At 40.7% G+C, this 19,285-nt stretch overlaps 2 protein-coding genes across 2 annotated transcripts in view; one reads left to right on the top strand and one right to left on the bottom strand.

The window, feature by feature from the left end:
• Positions 1-4: 4 nt before the first annotated feature.
• Positions 5-6,458, top strand: LOC107296298 (stabilizer of axonemal microtubules 2-like; the record flags this gene model as incomplete). The annotated part of the gene is made up of 3 exons (XM_015825645.1): positions 5-12; positions 2,762-2,964; positions 4,101-6,458. Coding segments are annotated over 3 exons (1,203 nt in total), but the record flags the coding sequence as incomplete, so codon positions are not given.
• A 4,157-nt stretch (positions 6,459-10,615) lies between these two features.
• Positions 10,616-19,285, bottom strand: part of LOC107296299 (ADAMTS-like protein 3) — a 145,184-nt gene continuing 136,514 nt past the window's right edge. Inside the window, exons 24-28 of the mRNA XM_015825646.1 lie at positions 17,416-17,609; positions 14,281-14,372; positions 13,018-13,222; positions 12,047-12,156; positions 10,616-10,869 (exon numbers count right to left, since the gene is read on the bottom strand). Coding sequence (XP_015681132.1) covers positions 10,647-10,869; positions 12,047-12,156; positions 13,018-13,222; positions 14,281-14,372; positions 17,416-17,609 — 824 coding nt within the window. The 3' untranslated portion in view covers positions 10,616-10,646. The remainder of the gene's footprint in view (positions 10,870-12,046; positions 12,157-13,017; positions 13,223-14,280; positions 14,373-17,415; positions 17,610-19,285) is intronic.

The raw sequence follows: 19,285 nt of genomic DNA on the forward strand, positions 1-19,285 counted from the left end.
CACCACGTTCAGGTAAATATTGCGCAATATTAGAAACGGGAATTCCCGTGAAATCAGGGTGAGGAGGAAAATAGGAGAGAAAAAACAAGATAACTTATTGAGTTTTGTTTTGAAGTAAGCTTGTGGTGTACAGGTAGTCCTCGACTTACAACAGTTCATTTAGTGCAGGGGTAAGGCAACCTCGGCTCTTTTATGACTCATGGACTTCAACTCCCAGAATTCCTGAATCAGCCATGCTGAGGGGAAAGGGAGAGGTTTCTAAGCTGAGCCATGCTGGCTCAGGAATTCTGGGAGTTGAAGTCCATGAGTCATAAAAGAGCCGAGGTTGCCTACCCCTGATTTTAGTGACTATTCAGAGTTACAACGGCACTGAAAAAAAGTGACTTAGGACCATTTTTCACACTTACGACCTTTGCAGCCATCCCCACGGTCACGTGATGCGCATTCGGATGCTTGACCTCTGACTCACATTTATGACGGTCGCAGCGTCCCGGGGTCCTGTCATCCCCTTTTGTGACCTTCTGACAAGCAAAGTCAATGGGGAAAGTCAACAGATTCGCTTCACAACCAGGCTACTAATTGAAGAACTGCAGCGATCCACTTAACCAGCGTGGCAAGAAAAATCGTAAAATGGGGCAAAGCTCACTTAACACATGTCTCACTCAACGACATAAATGTGGGCCTCCGTTGTGGTCGTAAGCAGAAGGACCACCTGTAGCTTTAATCAAAATCGTTACACAGTCAACCTTTGACTGTCTGGACAGAGATTGCCTCAAATGTTTTACGGATAGGAAAAGAAAATCGCAAACTTTGCACGTGACTCAAGGAATAATTCTGCGGGGGAAAAGGAAGAAGAGTGGTGCTTTAATGTTAATATTCTGCATTCTGTAGGAGAGAAAAAAAGAGCCAGTTTGGTGTAGTGGTGTAATATAACGGTTCAGGTACCAGGCTAAAAACCAGAAGACTTTGAGTTCTGTTTGTGCTTAAGGCATAAAGCCAGCTGGGTGATCTTGGGCCAGCCTCTCTTTCTCTCCCAACGAAGCTCCCTAAGAAGGAGGCAAACCACTTCTGAAATCTTGCCAAGAAAACTGCAGGGACTTGTCCAGACAGTTGCCAGGAATCACAAAGTGACTAAAATGGCTTCAGATCCCTCTTCTTTGTGGTATCTCAGGGGCTGCCACAAAGAAGAGGGAGTCAAGCTATTCTCCAAAGTGCCTGAAGGCAGGACAAGAAGCAACAGATGGAAACTAATCAAGGAGAGAAGCAACCTAGAACTAAGGAGAAACTTCCTGACAGTGAGAACAATTAACCAGTGGAACAACCTGCCTCCAGAAGTTGTGATTGCTCCAACACTGGAAGTTTTTAAGAAGAGACTGGACAGCCATTTGTCCAAAATGGTATAGGGTTTCCTGCCTGAGCAGGGGGTTGGACTAGATGACCTCCAAGGTCCCTTCCAACATCATCATCATCATCATCATCATCATCATCATCATCATCATTATTATTATTATTATTATTATGACTCACACACACTTTGGGAGAAAAGACAAGCCTATTTCAGCCCATGTTTTATCTGGAACTTTTATCTGCAACCGTTTTATCTGGAACTTTTCCTAGATCCCTTGTGTCCTTTTCACCATCCCAATTTTCTTTTTTTTAAAAAAAGAAGAGAATTAATCTTTCTTCTCCCCTAAAGCTTGATGAAGGTTAAAATATATATGTTGCTATTTCTGGTAACTCTTAATGGACTTTTGCTGATTAACGTTGAATGATGAGGCTTTATAATTTGTTTATAGATAAGAGATGAGATATGAGAAGAAAAGTTTTTGTCAAAATGTCAGACAAGGTGATAAGTTACTGGAACTGTACTTGTCTTGATGAAGTGGGGAGGTCCCTTCTTTATGGGGGGCGTTCTTTTTTTCTGCACTTTTTGAAATTTCTTTTAACTTTTTATATTTTTCTTAGCTTGTTTTAGTTTTTTTAATCTTTGTATTGTTAAGCTTTAATAAGATTGTTATGAAATCTTGCCGAGATAACTGCAGGGATTTGTTGTGAGGAGGAAGGAAGGAAGGAAGGAAGGAAGGAAGGAAGGAAGGAAGGAAGGAAGGAAGGAAGGAAGGAAGGAAGGAAGGAAGGAAGGAAGGAAGGAAAGGAAAGGAAAGGAAAGGAAAGGAAAGGAAAGGAAAGGAAAGGAAAGGAAAGGAGGAAAGGAAAGTATAGGAAAGGAAAGAAGGAAGGAAGGAGAAAGGAAAGGAAAGGAAAGAGGAAGGAAGGAAGGAAGGAAAGAAGAGGAAAGGAAAGAGAAAGGAAGGAAGGAAGGAAGGAAGGAAAGAAGGAGAAAGGAAAGGAAAGGAAAGGAAAAGGAGGAAGGAGAAAGGAAAGGAAAGGAACGAAGAAAGGAGAAAGGAAAGGAAAAGAAGGAGGAAGGAAGGGGAAAGGAAAAGAAAGGAAAGGAAAGAAAAGAAAGGAAGGAAGGAAGGAAGGAAGGAAGGAAGGAAGGAAGGAAGGAAGGAAGGAAGGAAGGAAGGAAGGAAGGAAGGGGAATGTTCGTTTTAGAATCAGGCTTACCAACCTTATGTTTTGTAGTTATTTATCTTAAGACATAATCAACCAGTTTTCTTTCCCCAGTCTGGGAAGATTTTAATTAGAGCCCCGATTACAATCACTCCAACATATGAACTAGTCAGACTGATTTATTGACTAAATGCTAAATGGTTTCTTTCTCAGAGTTTTTTTTCCCCCTTTCCTTTTCTCCTACCAGATCTGACTACCTTCCCTACGATATAACATATCGACCCCTTCGTGTACAAGAGGAATACAGGCCCATTGCTGGAGAAATTGACCTGGCCACCACGTACAGAAGGGATTTCAACCCTCACAAAATAGAGCCAGTAATATTAGTAAGACCTGCAGAAAAGAAATACCTTTCTAAATGCAAACTGAATGCCATTCCAACCTACCAAGGTAATAGTGCCAATTACTTTTACCAATGGGAATTTTTTTTTGGCCAAGGATGATGCATGAGGTGTCAAATTGCTGCTTTGGAGAGACAGACACTGACTTGGTTGTTGCAATGCCATGCTGATAATTTCCCTATAACTGAACGATGTCTAATCAGCAGTGGACACGCTTAATATGTCCTCTTAATAATAATAATAATAATAATAAAGTTGGAAGGGACCTTGGAGGTCATCTAGTCCAACCCCCTGCTCAGGCAGGAAACCCTACACCATTTCGGACAGGTGGCTGTCCAGTCTCTTCTTAGAAACTTCCAGTGTTGGAGCATTCACCACTTCCGGAGGCAGGTTGTTCCACTGGTTAATTGTTCTCACTGTCAGGAAGTTTCTCCTTAGTTCTAGGTTGCTTCTTATTGAGAGCACATGGAAATTTAAGGTCTAATTTGGGCTCTGAGACCAAAACCTAGTTTAGTTGTTTTCATGTAACCACCAGAGAACTATACTGCTGATAAACTGAAGCCTGTTCCATCAAACATGCTTCCCAAAGCGTGTTTGATGGAACACGCTTTGGGAAGCATGTTCATCAGCCACTACTGTGATTTTAGGGGGCTTCCTGATGATCTTCCAAAAAGCTTCAAGCGTGAAACTACCAAAATAGAAACAAATTTTGATGGAATCACAGAATTCTTGAGATCGCTTCCAGCCGTGGGCGGTTTCCTTACCTGAGCTTCATAAAGGAAGTACCCTATAAGGAGCTAACATGATTTAAGCCGATCTGATAAACATGTCCTCTTAATAAATGCTAGGACCTAGTTAAGCATATTTTACGGGATCTAGACATGTCAGGACAACCCCCACTCAGCATTTGCACAATATTGTAATTCTCAGAATTTCTTATGCAAAGTCCTTTAAGGTCAAGTGACATATTGTCGATGCCTTATTCATATGTTCTCCTACTAAAGTCAAGTAGGGCGGAAGTAATCAAATATGTCTCTGTAAGTTCTGGCAAAACCAATGATTTTGGCACATGCTCCATTCACCTTTTGTAAGCTCGTCCCTGGCCTACTCTTAGATGAGGCGCGTGGGAAGACTATAGCAACCTCTTGTCACGAATGTAACAATTCCGTTCTTTTTATCTTAAAGCTGATTTTAAACCCTGGGAAATAGAAAAAAGGGCACCCTGTAAAGTGGAGCGCCGCTATCAGCCTCCCACCGAAAAGTTTGGAAACGCCACTACCTCTCAGGATGCTTTTATTCCACGGGAACTGGCCCTCCGGAAGATCATTAAACCTGCTGACGCCACCACGCTTTCAGACCAGCCTTTTGTCGGTGACACAAGTCATCGGCGCGATTATGTCCCTCATCAGCTGGAACCCAAGTGGAACAAGTCAAAAGAAGCATACCGGCCCAGTAGTCAGCCTTTTGAAAATATCACCACCCACCAGAGTGACTTCAGAGGGCTTCCTGGCGATCTTCCCAAAAGCTTCAGGCCCGAGGTTGCCAAAATGGAAACCAAATCCGATTTTGAGGGCATCACAGAATTCCGCGATCGCTTTCAGCCGTGGGCAGTTTCCTTACCCGAGCTTCGTAAAGCGAAGGAGTACGCTCCCCCTACAGGCAGCATGGAGCTGAATTCCACATCCCGCCTGGATTATCCTCCTCACATCGTCAGTCCAGTGGTCCTCATGAAACCGCTGGAAAGGAGCAAAATAAGCGGCTTTCCCTTCCAAGGAAACACAACGATGAGAGATTCCTTTCAGGCTTGGGAACTCCACCCACCAGAAATGATTAAAAAGCCCCAGGAAATACCAAAGCCCACAGGTAAATTTGAAGATCTCACCACCTTCCGATCTCACTATACGCCACACAGTCTAATCCCAACCCAGAGTTGCAAACCTCCAACGGTAGCTTTGTCCAGTTCGGCACATTTTGAGGATGAAACCATATATCATAGGGACTATACCCCAAAGAAAAAAGAGATCTGTCCAGCCAATTACCCGTCTCCTCCAGGATATGCCTACGTCAGCACCGATTCGCGCGGTCACAAATTCTTCCGCAAGGTGACCCCGGAAGTCAGTAAGGTGGTCCATCCAAATGGCAACCATGTTCCAAAAGAAATAGCCGTTGCATCGTAATCTCTCATGGTTTGCTCTGCCCAGGGCTGAACAAATATCATGCCTTAGGCAGATTAATACGGTTGCTCTAACCATTAAAATAAGCACAGTGATTACAATGATTTGGGAAAGGTGAAAATTGAAGTGTTTGTAAGAATGGTGATGGAAACTGAATCAGTATTTCTATGGGAAAAAATTTTTCTTCTTCAGTTGTTTGTTAAAATAATTTAGTCCTTAATGAAAATGTCTCGCTTGGCAATAACTTGACAATTTAATACACAGTCAGCACTTCTACTATGTACTGTATAGTATGATTTGAAGGTAATCTGTCTGTAGCTACCTTTTTTTTTTTGCCAATCTATTTTCTCAAGTTAGATCCAGGAAGGAATCATTAGTTACACCTATAGTTTTTCCAGGTTAATTTCTGGCATGTTATCTTCAGTAATGTCTGGTCACAGAAGTAGACTAGAGTTGACTGATTACTGGCTAGAGAGATCAACAGGAGCCAATGATTATGTTTACAAATAAGCCTATACTACCTTGAACCAAAAATATTATAACAGCATGTTGAGTGATCTCTGAACTAGCTTGCTTTTTTTTTTTTTTTTTACTTTACGGGGCTTATTGGATGATAAGTGACACTTAACTGGTCACTGATCTGCATTATCAGCATATCTGTACTTGCCTGAAATATGGGGCAAACCTCAACATTCTGGCATCCTGTCCTATCAACACAACTTTTGGGGTTGGAACAAAAGGCAGAGTCTTAGTCTCACTGCTCGATGTCCCTTGAAGCATCTTCTTTGAAGCAAATTCAGTTGAGCTAACTACCCTGGAAAGATTTATAGGATCGCAAGTATGCATATGGCCTCAGCCTCACTAGACAGATGGAGAAAAAATTCGATTCAGTTTCAATTTGATTCAATTTCTTATTGAAAAAAAGAGAGAGCAAGATAACATTGTAGAATGATAAATCAGCCTTTCAGATCGTTATTTCAGCCGGACATGTTTTTTTTTATTAATGAAGTCCTGATTTGATTAGTCCTAAACTGATGAAATTTGTTCCAGTGAGTGTTTCTGTTTCAATGTGATAGATTGAATTTTGAGTTATTTTGTACTCGTTAATTTAAGGAAATGGTTTTATAATTGAAGCACCATGTAATCCTTCTGCTCAAGTTATCCAAGTCAGAGACTGAGACTGATAAATAGTGTCAAAAGAGCGAAAATAAATCATCCCAAAAAGGGCAGGAAACCATCTGAATGTCTGGGAATGTTTGCTTTGTGTCACTCACACAGATACAGACTGAGATTAGCATCCATTTATTTTATAACTTGTCTTATGTAAATGTATTGCTCTAAAAATCTAATTAAACACTGTTGTGTCACATTATGTTTTCCGTTTCTTAAAATACTTTTAAAGATTGTAGCTAGACTAAGGGTGTAGAATCCCATTTGCTCTGAAATGGTAATATAGATACAGATAAATTTCTGAACGCTATGGAATGAACTTTTTTTGAAATGTAGTCATAAGGTAATCCTCGACTTGCAACAATTCATATTTAATGACCGTTCAAAGTTACAACAGCATTGAAAACAATGAATAGAATAGAATAGAACAGAATAGAATAGAATAGAATAGAATAGAATAGAATAGAATAGAATAGAATAGAATAGAGCTGGAAGGGACCTTGGAGGTCTTCTAGTCCAGCCCCCTGCTCAAGCAGGAGAACCTACACCGTCTCAGACCAGTGAATGTCTAGTCTCTTCTTAAAAATCTCTAGTGATGGAGCGCTCACGATTTCTGGTGGGAAGCTGTTCCACTGGTTGATTGTCCTCACTGTGACTCGTGATCATTTTTCACACTTATGACTGTTGCAGCATCCCTATGGTCATGTGAACAAAATTCAGACACTTGGCAACTGGCTTGTACTTAGGACGGTGGCAGCTTCCTGGTGTCCTGTGATCAGCCTTTGTGACCTTTGGACGAGCAAAGACAATGGGGAACCCAATTTCATTTTACATCCGTGTTACTAGCAAGGATTGTCATAAAAGGGGGGGGGGCAAAACTCACTCTTGCTTAACAACAGAAACTTTGGGTTCAGTTGAGGACGTAAGTCAAAGGCCTGATCATCATTTAAAGCCCACAGCATCACATGAGTATTTACAGGTCCAAAATGGTTTAGTGTATTAAATGCTAGCAGCTAATTATTTTCAAATAATTAAACACAAAAGAAAGCAATGGTAAGTTTTAGTAATAAGAAAAAATAGGATCCAAAATCTTTATTACACACTATACAAAAATATTGCACTTTTAAACCAGATAATAAATATATACAAAAGTATTTACAGGTTATCTTAACTTAAAGAAGGGGTGTAATCAAAAAGCCAAGGATTGCTTTAAAATGTAAGGCCCTGATAACAGCAAAAGTTTAAAGTCCACTGAATTCAGTGAGAAAGAATCAAAGGTTCTGATTCTGCTTTCCATGTTAGCACTAAATGACTCTGGAAAGAAGCACTTGTATTCATGCAAAATCAAATGCTAAAAGTTTTCCCTACTACAACCTTTAATTTTGCAAATAGGCCTTTATTTCTCAGTAGGTATTCCTTATCCTAGAATACTGAGAAGTCGGACTCAGCCTGAGTTTTCCCAGACATCATCTTTTTGAGCTTCCGTGGAGTTCTTTCTACCTCCATGGGGAACATTCAAACATGTAATTTCACTTGGCTATGAAAAGAAAAAAACATCCCTTGATTTTACTGCAATCGACCAAGTTGCTCGACTTCAGTTTGACTATTTTGGGTCATCAGCCAAGAGTACTGTTTCTTCATTCAGCACCTTTTATACGGTAGCAGTAGTTTAGCTGTTAGTAAGGCTAAACCACGATTTGGTTCTCTTTGGAAATATATTTGGGACAGAAACCCAAAATTCAGGCGTTAACTTTTCTGTCCTTCGTCAAGAGGGTTCAGTTCAGGAAAAAGCAACTTTTGAAGTTTATGCAAGAACTCAGGAGTTACAAATGAAAAACAAAACAAAAACAAAACCAAAAGATAAGAATGGTATATAGAATATCCTTGACTCAATGGATAAGGCCAAAGTTTCAGGTAGTCTTGCATAGTTTCTAAAAACAGTAGTCAAATAAACCTGGAAAAAAATTACAAGCAGGGCGTGAAGATAAAGCACACCTGTTTTGCTTGCCTGTGATATCGTCTGAAAACGACATTTCCACACTGCTTTGAGAGCTAGTAGCCATTGATAGACAATGGACTCCAATAATCTTAAGAGCCGTACGTGCTTTGTAAGTAGAAGATTCCAGGTTCGGCCCCAGCATCTCCAGATAAAGCTAGAAAAACTCCCAATTTAAAAATCTGAAATGCTGCCACCAATGAGACAGATCAATGACTTGCTAGAAGGCAGCTTCCTAACTAATTATGGTTTCATCCATGTTTCTATTGCTTTCCAGTCAAGAAGATAGCTTACCCCAGCCATCCAAGGCCTTCTGAGTTAGTCAAGTTAATGGCTTTCACCTTATTTTGAGACGTAACAAGCATGTATAGCATATATTTTGGTCTATGCTAAGCTCTTTGTCAATTAACTTCACTGGTTTCTCTTATGACAACTGAACGTTTGGTTCAATCCACTTTGTTCCATTTTCACCAAGCGCAAATTATGTTCTTTTTTCTGTTATTCTAAAGAACTTTAGGAGTCATATAAGAAACATTTCAAACCATTTCAGTTGCTCGTTTCTCTAGCTTTTTCAACACCCGGCCAGAATTGTATGGAGCCACATTCATTTATGTTCCTCATAATGTATGTTATCTGACAGTTAAAACTGAGATTTTTTTATTATTTTTTGCCAAATCTGCATAGGAGCAAAATGCTGTTTGAAGTATTTGACTCGCAGGGCATATTCCCAAATGCATAATGATCAAAACGGATGAAGATCAACTGAACTGACCCTGAACATACCTGTGTCTCAAAGTATAAAAGATCTGGGTTTTTCACCCTCTTTCAAATGTAAAATGTAAAAATGCAAAATGTAAAATAAACAGAATTTCTTCAGAAGCAGCGTAGACTTTTGGCTGGGGATCTGCTCTGAGTTCTCTTCTGACAAAAACAAAACAAAACGAAACAATTCTCAAACTTCAAATTCAAATGGAAACATTTAAATTCTGAGCTCCAGTGTCGAAACCTCAAATCCAATTTCATACCAGGCTAATGACGGTCCCTGCCTTGATCAGATTCCAGAGAGATTGAAAGATGTGATCTGTCTTCCTAAAATTACACTGCATTAATCAAAAACAATTCCATGGCAAGTTTGCAAATTGTAACATCATGTAGATCACTTTTTACTGAAAATACTTAAAAGGAATGAACTTGTGATTCATCTGAAGCTAAAGAAACGAAGTCTCAGACAATGTGGTTTTGCCCAAAAAATGAAGTAGAAACAATGGTAGAGGAAAAAAAACCACTATTCTTTCTATACTTTCTGAAAATTGTCTTAAAGTGGATTAAATCAAGGTGACAAGCAAAGCAGTCTGACTGCTGATTCCAGTATATTTTAAATTCACTAATCTTCAGTTGTATTTGTACCGTCAGTAGCATTAGTTAAATCCAATAAATTCCCATTGTCTCATCGTAGAAGTTGTTCTGCAAGGCTGCAGGCTGGCTTTCTCGTTCACAAGGGCTGCAAAGTCAGTGTTGCAATTTCATCGCATCTGAAGGACACCAGATTAGGAAAGGTGCTTTCAAGTAGTATACTCAGCGGACCCATAATGATTTCTTTTTTAAAAAAGAAAAAAGAAAACAACCTTTGAAGTTATTGTAAAAGGTATAAAAGGGAGCACAGGAGGAATCAGGAAGAGAAAACATTTTGTCCCAATCTATGAATTCATACGGTCAATTCAGCAAGCCCATGTCTTGACTGTTGATAGTCTTTGATGTCCTACAGAACAAACCAAGCTAAATGAAAACTCTCCCACCGATGGGGCACCATTTATCACTTCCCATAAAAGACTAACCTTCTCCACATGTTTGACAGCACTTGTAGAGGTCTACTAAGGATAATTTTAGATGCTTTACAAATGTGCAGTAGTGTGTGGTATCCTTACAGTCGCCTTCTGAAAAATATATGGAAATGTGACAAAAAGGAAAAATCGTGTCATCACAATAGATGGCTCTTGGATGCTGAAGTCCTAAGACCGATATCTCCTGTCTGGCGAACACAGGTGTAAGACCGAAATAAAACGTCAACATCCCCTCTCTCTTTTTGCTTTGCGTGTATTTTTTCAAAGCTACTGTGGATTTAATGTGTAGATTTCCTGGAGGCTCACTCACTCACAAGAACCATTAATGGTTATTGATCCAGTCCGTAGCATAATTTGGAGCTAACTTGGGGGTTCTTTGGCTGTTTCCCCCTTTACTGCTGACTGAACTGGGGCAAAGTCACTCAGGCACCGTTGAGCAGGACATGGATTGATCAAGTTCCTTCTGCAGCTAAAGTTCAGCCACACACCAGGTTCTAAACGCAATTTGCCACAAGCAACTGGCAAGGTGAGAAATGGATGTACAGTACTTTTACATACTGTCACAAGAAGTGACGTTGCAGTGTTTCCAGGTAGTGGGTCTCTTCTTCCATGCACAGAACTGATCTGCCACCAATCTCTTCTTTTTCCTGTGTGCACAGCTGACCTGTCGTGACTGGAAGCCACTTCCGCAGTCTACAGGGCACGGACGCCAGGGACCTGTTCGCCAATACACATCACAACTTTCTGAAGAACAGTTCCTTCTCATGGAAGGCCTGCAGAAGGGGAAAAGGAAGGGGGGGGGGAAGGAAAGCTGCAGTTTGATTTAATCCAGGAGATGATATTTCTCCCCCTCCTGATCCTTGTTGCAACGTAAGGTTTATCCACTCCCAGTATTGCAGTATCAATAAAAGATCCTTGTTGCAACATAAGGCTTATCCATTCCCAGTATCGCAGTCTCAATCAATGGAGAATCTCCCTTTTTAAGAGCTAAACTTAAACCAATCCAAAGCCAACTTCTTTCATCTCTCCAATTCTCTGCAGTTTTTGTTCCTGATAATAATTCTATTTAGTCCCTACTATTCTTCAGCATGTGATAAGCGTTTTTTTTTTTAAATCTCCTTTCTATTTTCTACCATACGTTGGTTGAATTCAGATTGTGCTAAATCGGTAAACCTCACACTTTAAGCAATCATCTGGGAATCCCAAAGGTGCTTTTCCAAAAGGCAGCTAGAGTTTCTTGGGGTTTTTTTCCCTGAAAACATTTTGCGTTTCATCCAAGAAGCTTCTTCAATTCTGAAGGAGACCAAGAAAACCAAAAAAGTCCAACTGCTTTTTGGAAAAGCAACTTTGGAACAACCAAGACCTGGATGGTTGAGAATCTCCATAATCATCTAGGAAGTTTCGGTAGAGTGCTCTTTCCAATAATCCACCCTTATCTCCAAACTTTTTTTTTTTTTGGCCAAATCTCAAACTGGTGTGGAAATGGGGTGCATAAACTTGTAAAAATGAGAAACCAAGGGGAATGGAGATAGAGGCATTCCTAAAAAGTATCTAGTCATATTTTTGGGATCTAGAATTGCAGCCAAATGCCCAGATGACAAAACACATATCAGAGGTATTCTGACTAAGTAGGACAAACAGTTTCTAGGCGTAGTTTGCTGTGTCCCATAGAAACATTTGCAAATTCTTTGCTTTTCCACTGGTAACATTCCTCCACAAAGAGAAAGAAAGGGAGGTAAGTTCACACTGAAGTTATGAGTTTTATTCCACTGATTTAGGAGCTGGAAAGTGATAAAAGTATAGCATTTAGTAGCCTAATGTGACTGCTGGGGAGGAGAAATATGTGGTGTTCGCTGACTCGTTTCTTCCCAGTAGGATCTAGTGAAAGAATGTCGTGACATCTGCTAAGAGGAAAAAATGTGTTACGTGTCTTGTGCTTGACAGACATACCTCTTCGTACTGTCACAGAGTGAATTCAGTACTGCTGATCCATTCTGATGCTGACACTGAATGCGACGGTGTTGTAAGCCCACTCCGAGATTTATGCAACGTCCAGTGCACTGAGGAGATAGATAGCAGACAGCTTTCATTAGAAGATGAAGCTTTGCATTCTCCCATGCAAAATGCAGATTATTTGAACTCAGAGTGATAGCAGGCTTCCTGTCCCCATGAATACAGGCCAAGAAGCCATCATATTAATCTAATTCCTCCTTATGGTGTATTTTTAGATAGTAAACATGGCCCCACCGATTTATACCTCTAGGAGTTTTGACAGTGTAAAGGTACTCAGCCAGAGAGCCAATAGTCAATAGGGTTTGAATTCAATCCATCTACCTAGGCTGGACCTCTTGAGCAGAAGAAGCAAATAAGAGTGTATTCTTTTCTACTTGATCTTTAGCCTAACATGGACTTTCTGAGCTTTAAGGTATATTTCTCTAAATTAGTCCCGAGACTTGACCTTGCTTGTTCTTGGAACTTAGAACTAAAGAACTAAAGGCTTATTTTGTGGTCCAGAATACCAGTTTCAGCCTTCATGGAGCAGATGAATGTTGAGCAAGAGTCTATATTCATGAACTCCATTGAGTTTAAGATACAAAATAAATGAAATGTAATCTCAGATACTTTCACCAGATGTATGGACAGCAGTTTTAGTCAATGGAATACTGGGAGTGGCTTTAGATACAACGTGTCCGGGTGTCATATGTTATTCCTAAAAACAAACGTACTATAAAAATGATCAAGATGTTCTCCAACCTCTATCGCTTTGTTGTGATGATAACATACAACCCCGCACCTCTCAGTAGAAAAGGTAGAAACTAGAGAAGCGTGCATAGTTATTAGGCAATTTTGATACACCCAACTGGGCCTTGTGCATAGCCAGTGACAGAGATTATAGATCCATTAATCACTGAATTAATTACTTGGCCCCAGGGATGAACAATCCATTCGGCACAAAAGTGGCCCACACAAGGTTTCATTTCCAAAGGACGCTCTTGGTCTGCACAAGCATCCGGAGGCAATGTTAGGACACGGCGGTTGGCTTTGACTTGCTTGCAGGCTATTCGCCGGCGGTGAAATCCATGGCCGCAGGAAGTAGAGCATTCAGACCAAGCTGTTGTTGCCCAACTGAAAGGAGAAAATGCAAGAAGAAGAAGGAGAAGGAGAAGGAGAAGGAGAAGGAGAAGGAGAAGGAGAAGGAGAAGGAGAAGGAGAAGGAGAAGAAGAAGAAGAAGAAGAAGAAAGAAGAAGAAGAAGAAGAAGAAGAAGAAGAAGAAGAAGAAGAAGAAGAAGAAGAAGAAGAAGAAGAAGAAGAAGAAGAAGAAGAAGAAGAAGAAGAAGAAGAAGAAGAAGAATAAAATAAATAATTAACCGTAAAAGTAAAGGAAGTGCATCGTATCAAGAAGGATACAAATTAGAAATTGTGACTTGGGCTATAGGGATAGTTAAGCTAACGATGGGCACGCTATGGAGAAAAGGCTCCATTTTCCTCAGTTATTAGTTGAGATGGACAAAATCAACAATGGTTTTTAAGGACCAGACTGCACCCCTTTGTCAACTGCTGGGGTCCAAGAGCAGAAGGAAAGAGCTATTATTCTTATATTTTCCTTGTAGATGTATTAATATAAACAGAGCCCCATCAGATCAAGCCAAAAACCTTGATCTGGTCTCAGAAAAGTTAACTCACCCACAGGTGTTTCTCAATAGCTGGTCTTTATATATCTTGACAAGGATGGTGATACAGGAGGCCCAGCTACTGTATTTGTCCCCACTTTCCCTCACCTATATTTAGGTGAGATGGGTGGCTATTTGAATTTGATAAATAAATAAATAGGGTAGGAATGAATGAGGATTCAATTCATTCTTCCTGTAATGGAAGTATGATTTCAGTGGTAGTGAGTCTTTAGCACCTCCATTGAAAAACTAAACTAGTGGCCAAAAGGGACAGTGAGGTAGACAGAGAGGGATTTAAGAGCATCTTCTGTGTGTCTTCTTTGTTCCCAGCCTCGCAAAAGGAACTCTTGTTCTTTGACTCTTCTTTCAATGTTTTGTATCAGACTGAAGTTGGAGGAATTCAGCGCCCTAGTAAAAGTAACCCAAAATCTACCTAGCTTCAATGCAAAACACATATGTACAGAGATCTAGGCGTATATTTTAATTTGAACTAAGTAACACAACGTTTGTACCTTGCAGGACAATCTTGAATTTTGCAGGAGCGCGGGTTGTTCATGACTGGCTTTTGATGGTCCTTGCATAGTGACGTATTCACATTTTGATCCTTCGTATTCACGCATACAAATTTTTGAAAGCGAGTTCCCGAATTTCCACAAGTTGTTGAGCATGGACTTTGCTCGCTAAGCTTCCATCGATATTCTGTCAAAGAGGATATATCTCAAATATATTTACTTCTTCACGATACAAGGAAATACCTTACTAGGATGAGGTGCTCTCATTATATCAATCTGTTATTGGTTTCAATCCACGATACTGGTTTATACACTATTATGTCCCCAGGCCAGGGTCTGCATAGCATGCTAAGCCAGCTATAAACCAGCCCTGTATGATATGCAAATTCAGATGAGTTTGGCTATCCCATCAATCCCCTTTAGTTTTTAAACTAGATCTAAAACACAGAAGGCTTCCTCAATCAACTCTAACCCTATGAACTCTAGGATTCTACAATTCTAGGATTCCACATCATCTACAAAGAATATGGTCATAAGCTAAGAAGCAAACTAAACACATAGTTAGGATCCCTGGCCCAATTGTTATTTATTTTTATGTGTTATTTATTATGCTTCTATGTTGTCCAATACGAGAAGTTCACTTGTTGGATTGTAAAATTATAAGAACATCAAAGGGAAAACAAGGAAAACAGCAGCATGAGGTTCACTGATAAAAAATGACTGATCGATCGATTGATTTTTGGAACTTATATGACTGCCCGTCTCATACAATGATTCTAGGTAGTGTTCAAGAACAAATTAAAAACATGATTGAAATAAAACTACCCTTCCCTCAATCAGCATCCTAGCCCAGTGCTTAAGAGAACAGCCAGATCTTCATAGTCTTCAAGAAGGCTAAAAAGTAGAGAGCCCTTGAATCTCAGGTGGGAGGCTATTCCAAAGAACTGGGGTGGCCAACAGGAAGGCACGCCTCCAAGATCCCACCAGGTGACAACATTTAAGAGAAGGGACCCTATCTAACCTAGTAGAACAGGCAGATACCCTTAGGGAGAGGCAGTCCTGCAATGATAGTATGAGATCTGGCATTTAAAATCAACTGAATCAACTAAAATGATAAAAAAAGACCTTGCTGTCATGGTTATTAACTGATCCCTGGCCATGGAGAAGGCAAGATCAAAATTGAGAGAAGCTTCTATTCCAATAAAGTTAACTCCTCTCCTCTCTCTATGGCACTAGTTATCAACTCCAGCTTTTAAAAAAAGCCTCGTTGGGGGCAATGAGGACTTGAGCAACTTAAATAATTTCTGCTAAATCGAAACAAAAAAGAAAAGAAAAGGAACAATTTCATTGCTCTCTAATTTTACTTGGTAAATTAGAGACTTTTCTCTTTTTTTAAACTGAGTTAATATTCAAGGATCCCACCCTCTCTCTTCTTTCAGAGACATAATTTAAAAAGATGAAGTACTATGCAATGTTGACGGTGGGGAATTATTTGGCTGGGGGGCTGGGGGTGGGAGGGTAAGGCTGGCTTTGCAATATCCACAAAATAATTGATCACTCCCAGCTGCATCCACAGGCTTATTCCCACAGCTTGCACAATGAATTCTTAAATTTATTGAGTTTTCAATGTTTCTTTATTACTCCAGGCTTTTTTAAACAAACAAAACAAAAGCACTCCTTTCAAAGCACAAATGCTTAATGTTTACTGAAGGCCAGTGTGACTAAATGACTGCATGATTTACATGGCCATAAAGACATGGCACACTGCGGTTTCTCTGCGCACTCAATGGCGCAAGAATCCCAGCCCTTCCCCTTAGCGATTTTTGATGCACTTCTTGTGCTTTAAATAATGACATTCTGACAGACATGCATCCCTCCCAATTTCCCAGGCTTGCATGTTCCCGGAAAAGAATGGCCATTTCAGAAACATGGGGATAGTCACCAACCACACCAGGGGTAGTCAACCTTGGCTCTTTTATGACTCGTGGACTTCAATTCCTGAGCCAGCTTAGCTGGCTCAGGAATTCTGGGAGTTGAAGTCCACAAGTCATAAAAGAGCCAAGGTTGACTACCCCTGAACCGTCGTTCCCTTGCTGAGAGCCACAAGTGGGATGGAAGGTGGAGAGAGGTGTCAAGCCACAAATTAGGATGGCAGCTGTCAAAATGGGCAATCTCCTCATGTTCTCCATGGAATTACCTGCATAGAGGCTTTCTTGAAACAAACCCACTATGACTGTTAATGACATTGAGGAGAAACGGTGAAAAACCTATAGAAGCAGGCTTCACATCTTATAAGAGCCTATAAATTAGCAATTTTTGCTGACAAGATCACAATGGCCATTTTTTTATATATAAGACTAAGCTCTTATATTTAATTTAAAATTGAAAAGCACAATCGTGGCCAGTTTAGCTGAATACTCACTCACTTTTCCAGGTTTTCAAAAATAGACTGGATAACCATTGGATTGGGATGGGATGAGGGGTTGGACTAGAAGACCTCCCAGGTCCCTTCCAGCCCTATAATTCTATGTTCTTCTATGTTCTATGATGTTCCAAACCATGGTTTATAAGCACAATGATTAGGTTTGTCCATATTGTAAAGCAAATCCAAATAAACCCCCCTTGGTGTTTGAATCCAGCCAGGGAGAGGTCATTCTAGATACTATCAAGGACCCAAAGAGCATGAGCTGCTGGGAAAGCATGTTTATTATTTATTATTAATTTATTATTAAATGTATTGACTGCCCATCTCACCGCAAGGTAATTCTGATTAATGATCATCCCATATTTTTGTCTCTCTGTGTGAGTTTTTTTAAAGTCAAGCTTCCTCAGCCAGTTATGCTGGGCTTCCCATTATTCCCAGCTATGCTGACAAGGGGAATGTTGCCTTAAATCAGGGATCTTCAAACTTGGCCCTTTTGTAGCTTGTGGACTTCAGCTCCCAGAATTCCTCACCCAGCGTGCCTACCTGAGGAATTCTGGGAGTTGAAGTCCTCAAGCCACAAAAGGCCAAGTTTGAAGACCTCTGCCTTAAATTATAACAGTAGGAAGTACCAAACATTTAAATAAATTAAAAAAAGTAAATGTGAAAATGTTATCAGGATCTTTCAACAAACCTTCCTTCTTGACATTTACCCAGACAGACAATGGCTTGACAAGGGATGAAGCCCAGCACTTGTATTGTCCAGCAAGCTGGTCAGAGGCAACGATGAATTCAAGGATGCGTCCCCCAACCAGGGTCTTGTGCTTGAAGTCTGACGCCCCTTCTATGGATTGGTTTCTGACAAACCAGCGGATTGTGTTATTTGCGCTAGGATAGACAGGACAACCTAGGAAACCACGTCAAGGTAATTATAATTTAGTAGCTGACCGGCAGAAGTGATATATAGAGAATGAGTCAGCTGAGTATTTTGGCGGTAGTATCCCTTTAAGAGATTGTTTCTGGAATATTTAACTCATTTGTATATAACTGACTACCTTGTATTCTGTTTGCTCCCTGAATGTTGTTGTTTCATATTGTATATTAAACCACAGTTCTTTTAACAAACCACTGTCAGATGTTTATGCTCTTGTGTTATCACAAGAAGAAAATAAGAAAAAGGCTGCGATCATTTATATATTTGAACAACAAACCAAAGGCACTTTTAGCTTTTTTAATTTTTTTTCAAAGCATCTAAAACTTGCTTACAGGATAAAGAATTCCGTTATTCTTAGGTGTCCCTGCCCCCCCAAAAAGACAATGGTGTCTTCAAAGTAGCTACAATATTTCAAGGGTCACAGAGGTAGGCTCTTTTGTGACTCGTGGACTTCAATTCCCATAATTCCTGAGCCAGCATGGGGGAGCTATGGCCCCATGACTCGTGGACTTCAACTCCCAGAATTCCTGAGCCAGCATGGGGGAACTATGGCCCCTTCATGACTCGTGGACTTCAACTCCCAGAATTCCTGAGCCAGCATGGGGGAGCTATGGCCCCCTCATGACTCGTGGACTTCAACTCCCAGAATTCCTGAGCCAGCATGGGGGAGCTATGGCCCCCTCATGACTCGTGGACTTCAACTCCCAGAATTCCTGAGTCAGCATGGGGGAACTATGGCCCCTTCATGACTCATGGACTTCAACTCCCAGAATTCCTGAGCCAGCTTGGCTCAGCTTGGAAACCTCTCCCTTTCCCCTCAGCATGGCTGGCTCAGGAATTCTGGGAGCTGAAGTCCACGAGTCATAAAAGAGCCAAGGTTGCCTACCCCTGGTCTATGACAATTCGCCGTGGCCAACTCACCATGGCCAACTCTTGCCATAGTCAACTTGCCACAGCCAACTCGCTGTAGAACAACTGGGCACAGCCGTGTTCCCACAAGACTGCGGGATAAGAGTTGCCCTAATATCAAAGAAAGGGTGGAATAGAATCATTAAAGGAAGGATGCAAAAGGAAGCTAAAGCTGAACCAGACTGACATGTGCCTGGCAAAAATTAAAACAATTTTTATTTATTTTAAATCATTAAGTAGAATTGTGAAATTGTCCTGCACAGTGAGCTGTCTCGTGACAAGTTGGCTGTGGTGAGTTGTCCCATTCCCACATTTCAAGGTTTCCCTCCCCCCTGGATTCTTTTTTTCAGAGCTGGGTATACAAGAAAAATGGAAACCTCCATTGCAGCGTATCCCATCTTGGCAACTTTGAAGACCTGTGGCCTTCAACTCCCAGAATTCCCCAGCCAGCCATGCCACTGCATCATGAACCAGAATTAAGAAGAATAGCCTTTTTTGTTGTTTCATTGGGCTTTTTATTCTGCCCTACTCTTGTTTCCATTTTCCCCTCTCCTTGCTTTGTAGCTTTTGGGCCATAATTCACCCTGCTCTTGAGATATTCAATGCTACCCTTTCTATGCCGTTGAGTTCCTTGGCTGCCATTTTTGGAACATCCTGTAACCAGTAACACAGATGCTCCCAAATAACTGCAGACATGACATGAATGAAACAAGAATGACCCCCCCTCCCTGCCCAGATCC

The sequence above is a fragment of the Protobothrops mucrosquamatus genome, unplaced genomic scaffold (assembly GCF_001527695.2).
Source record: "Protobothrops mucrosquamatus isolate PMUCROS unplaced genomic scaffold, P.Mucros_1.0 scaffold2735, whole genome shotgun sequence".
In the NCBI taxonomy this organism is placed as follows: Eukaryota; Metazoa; Chordata; class Lepidosauria; order Squamata; family Viperidae; genus Protobothrops; species Protobothrops mucrosquamatus.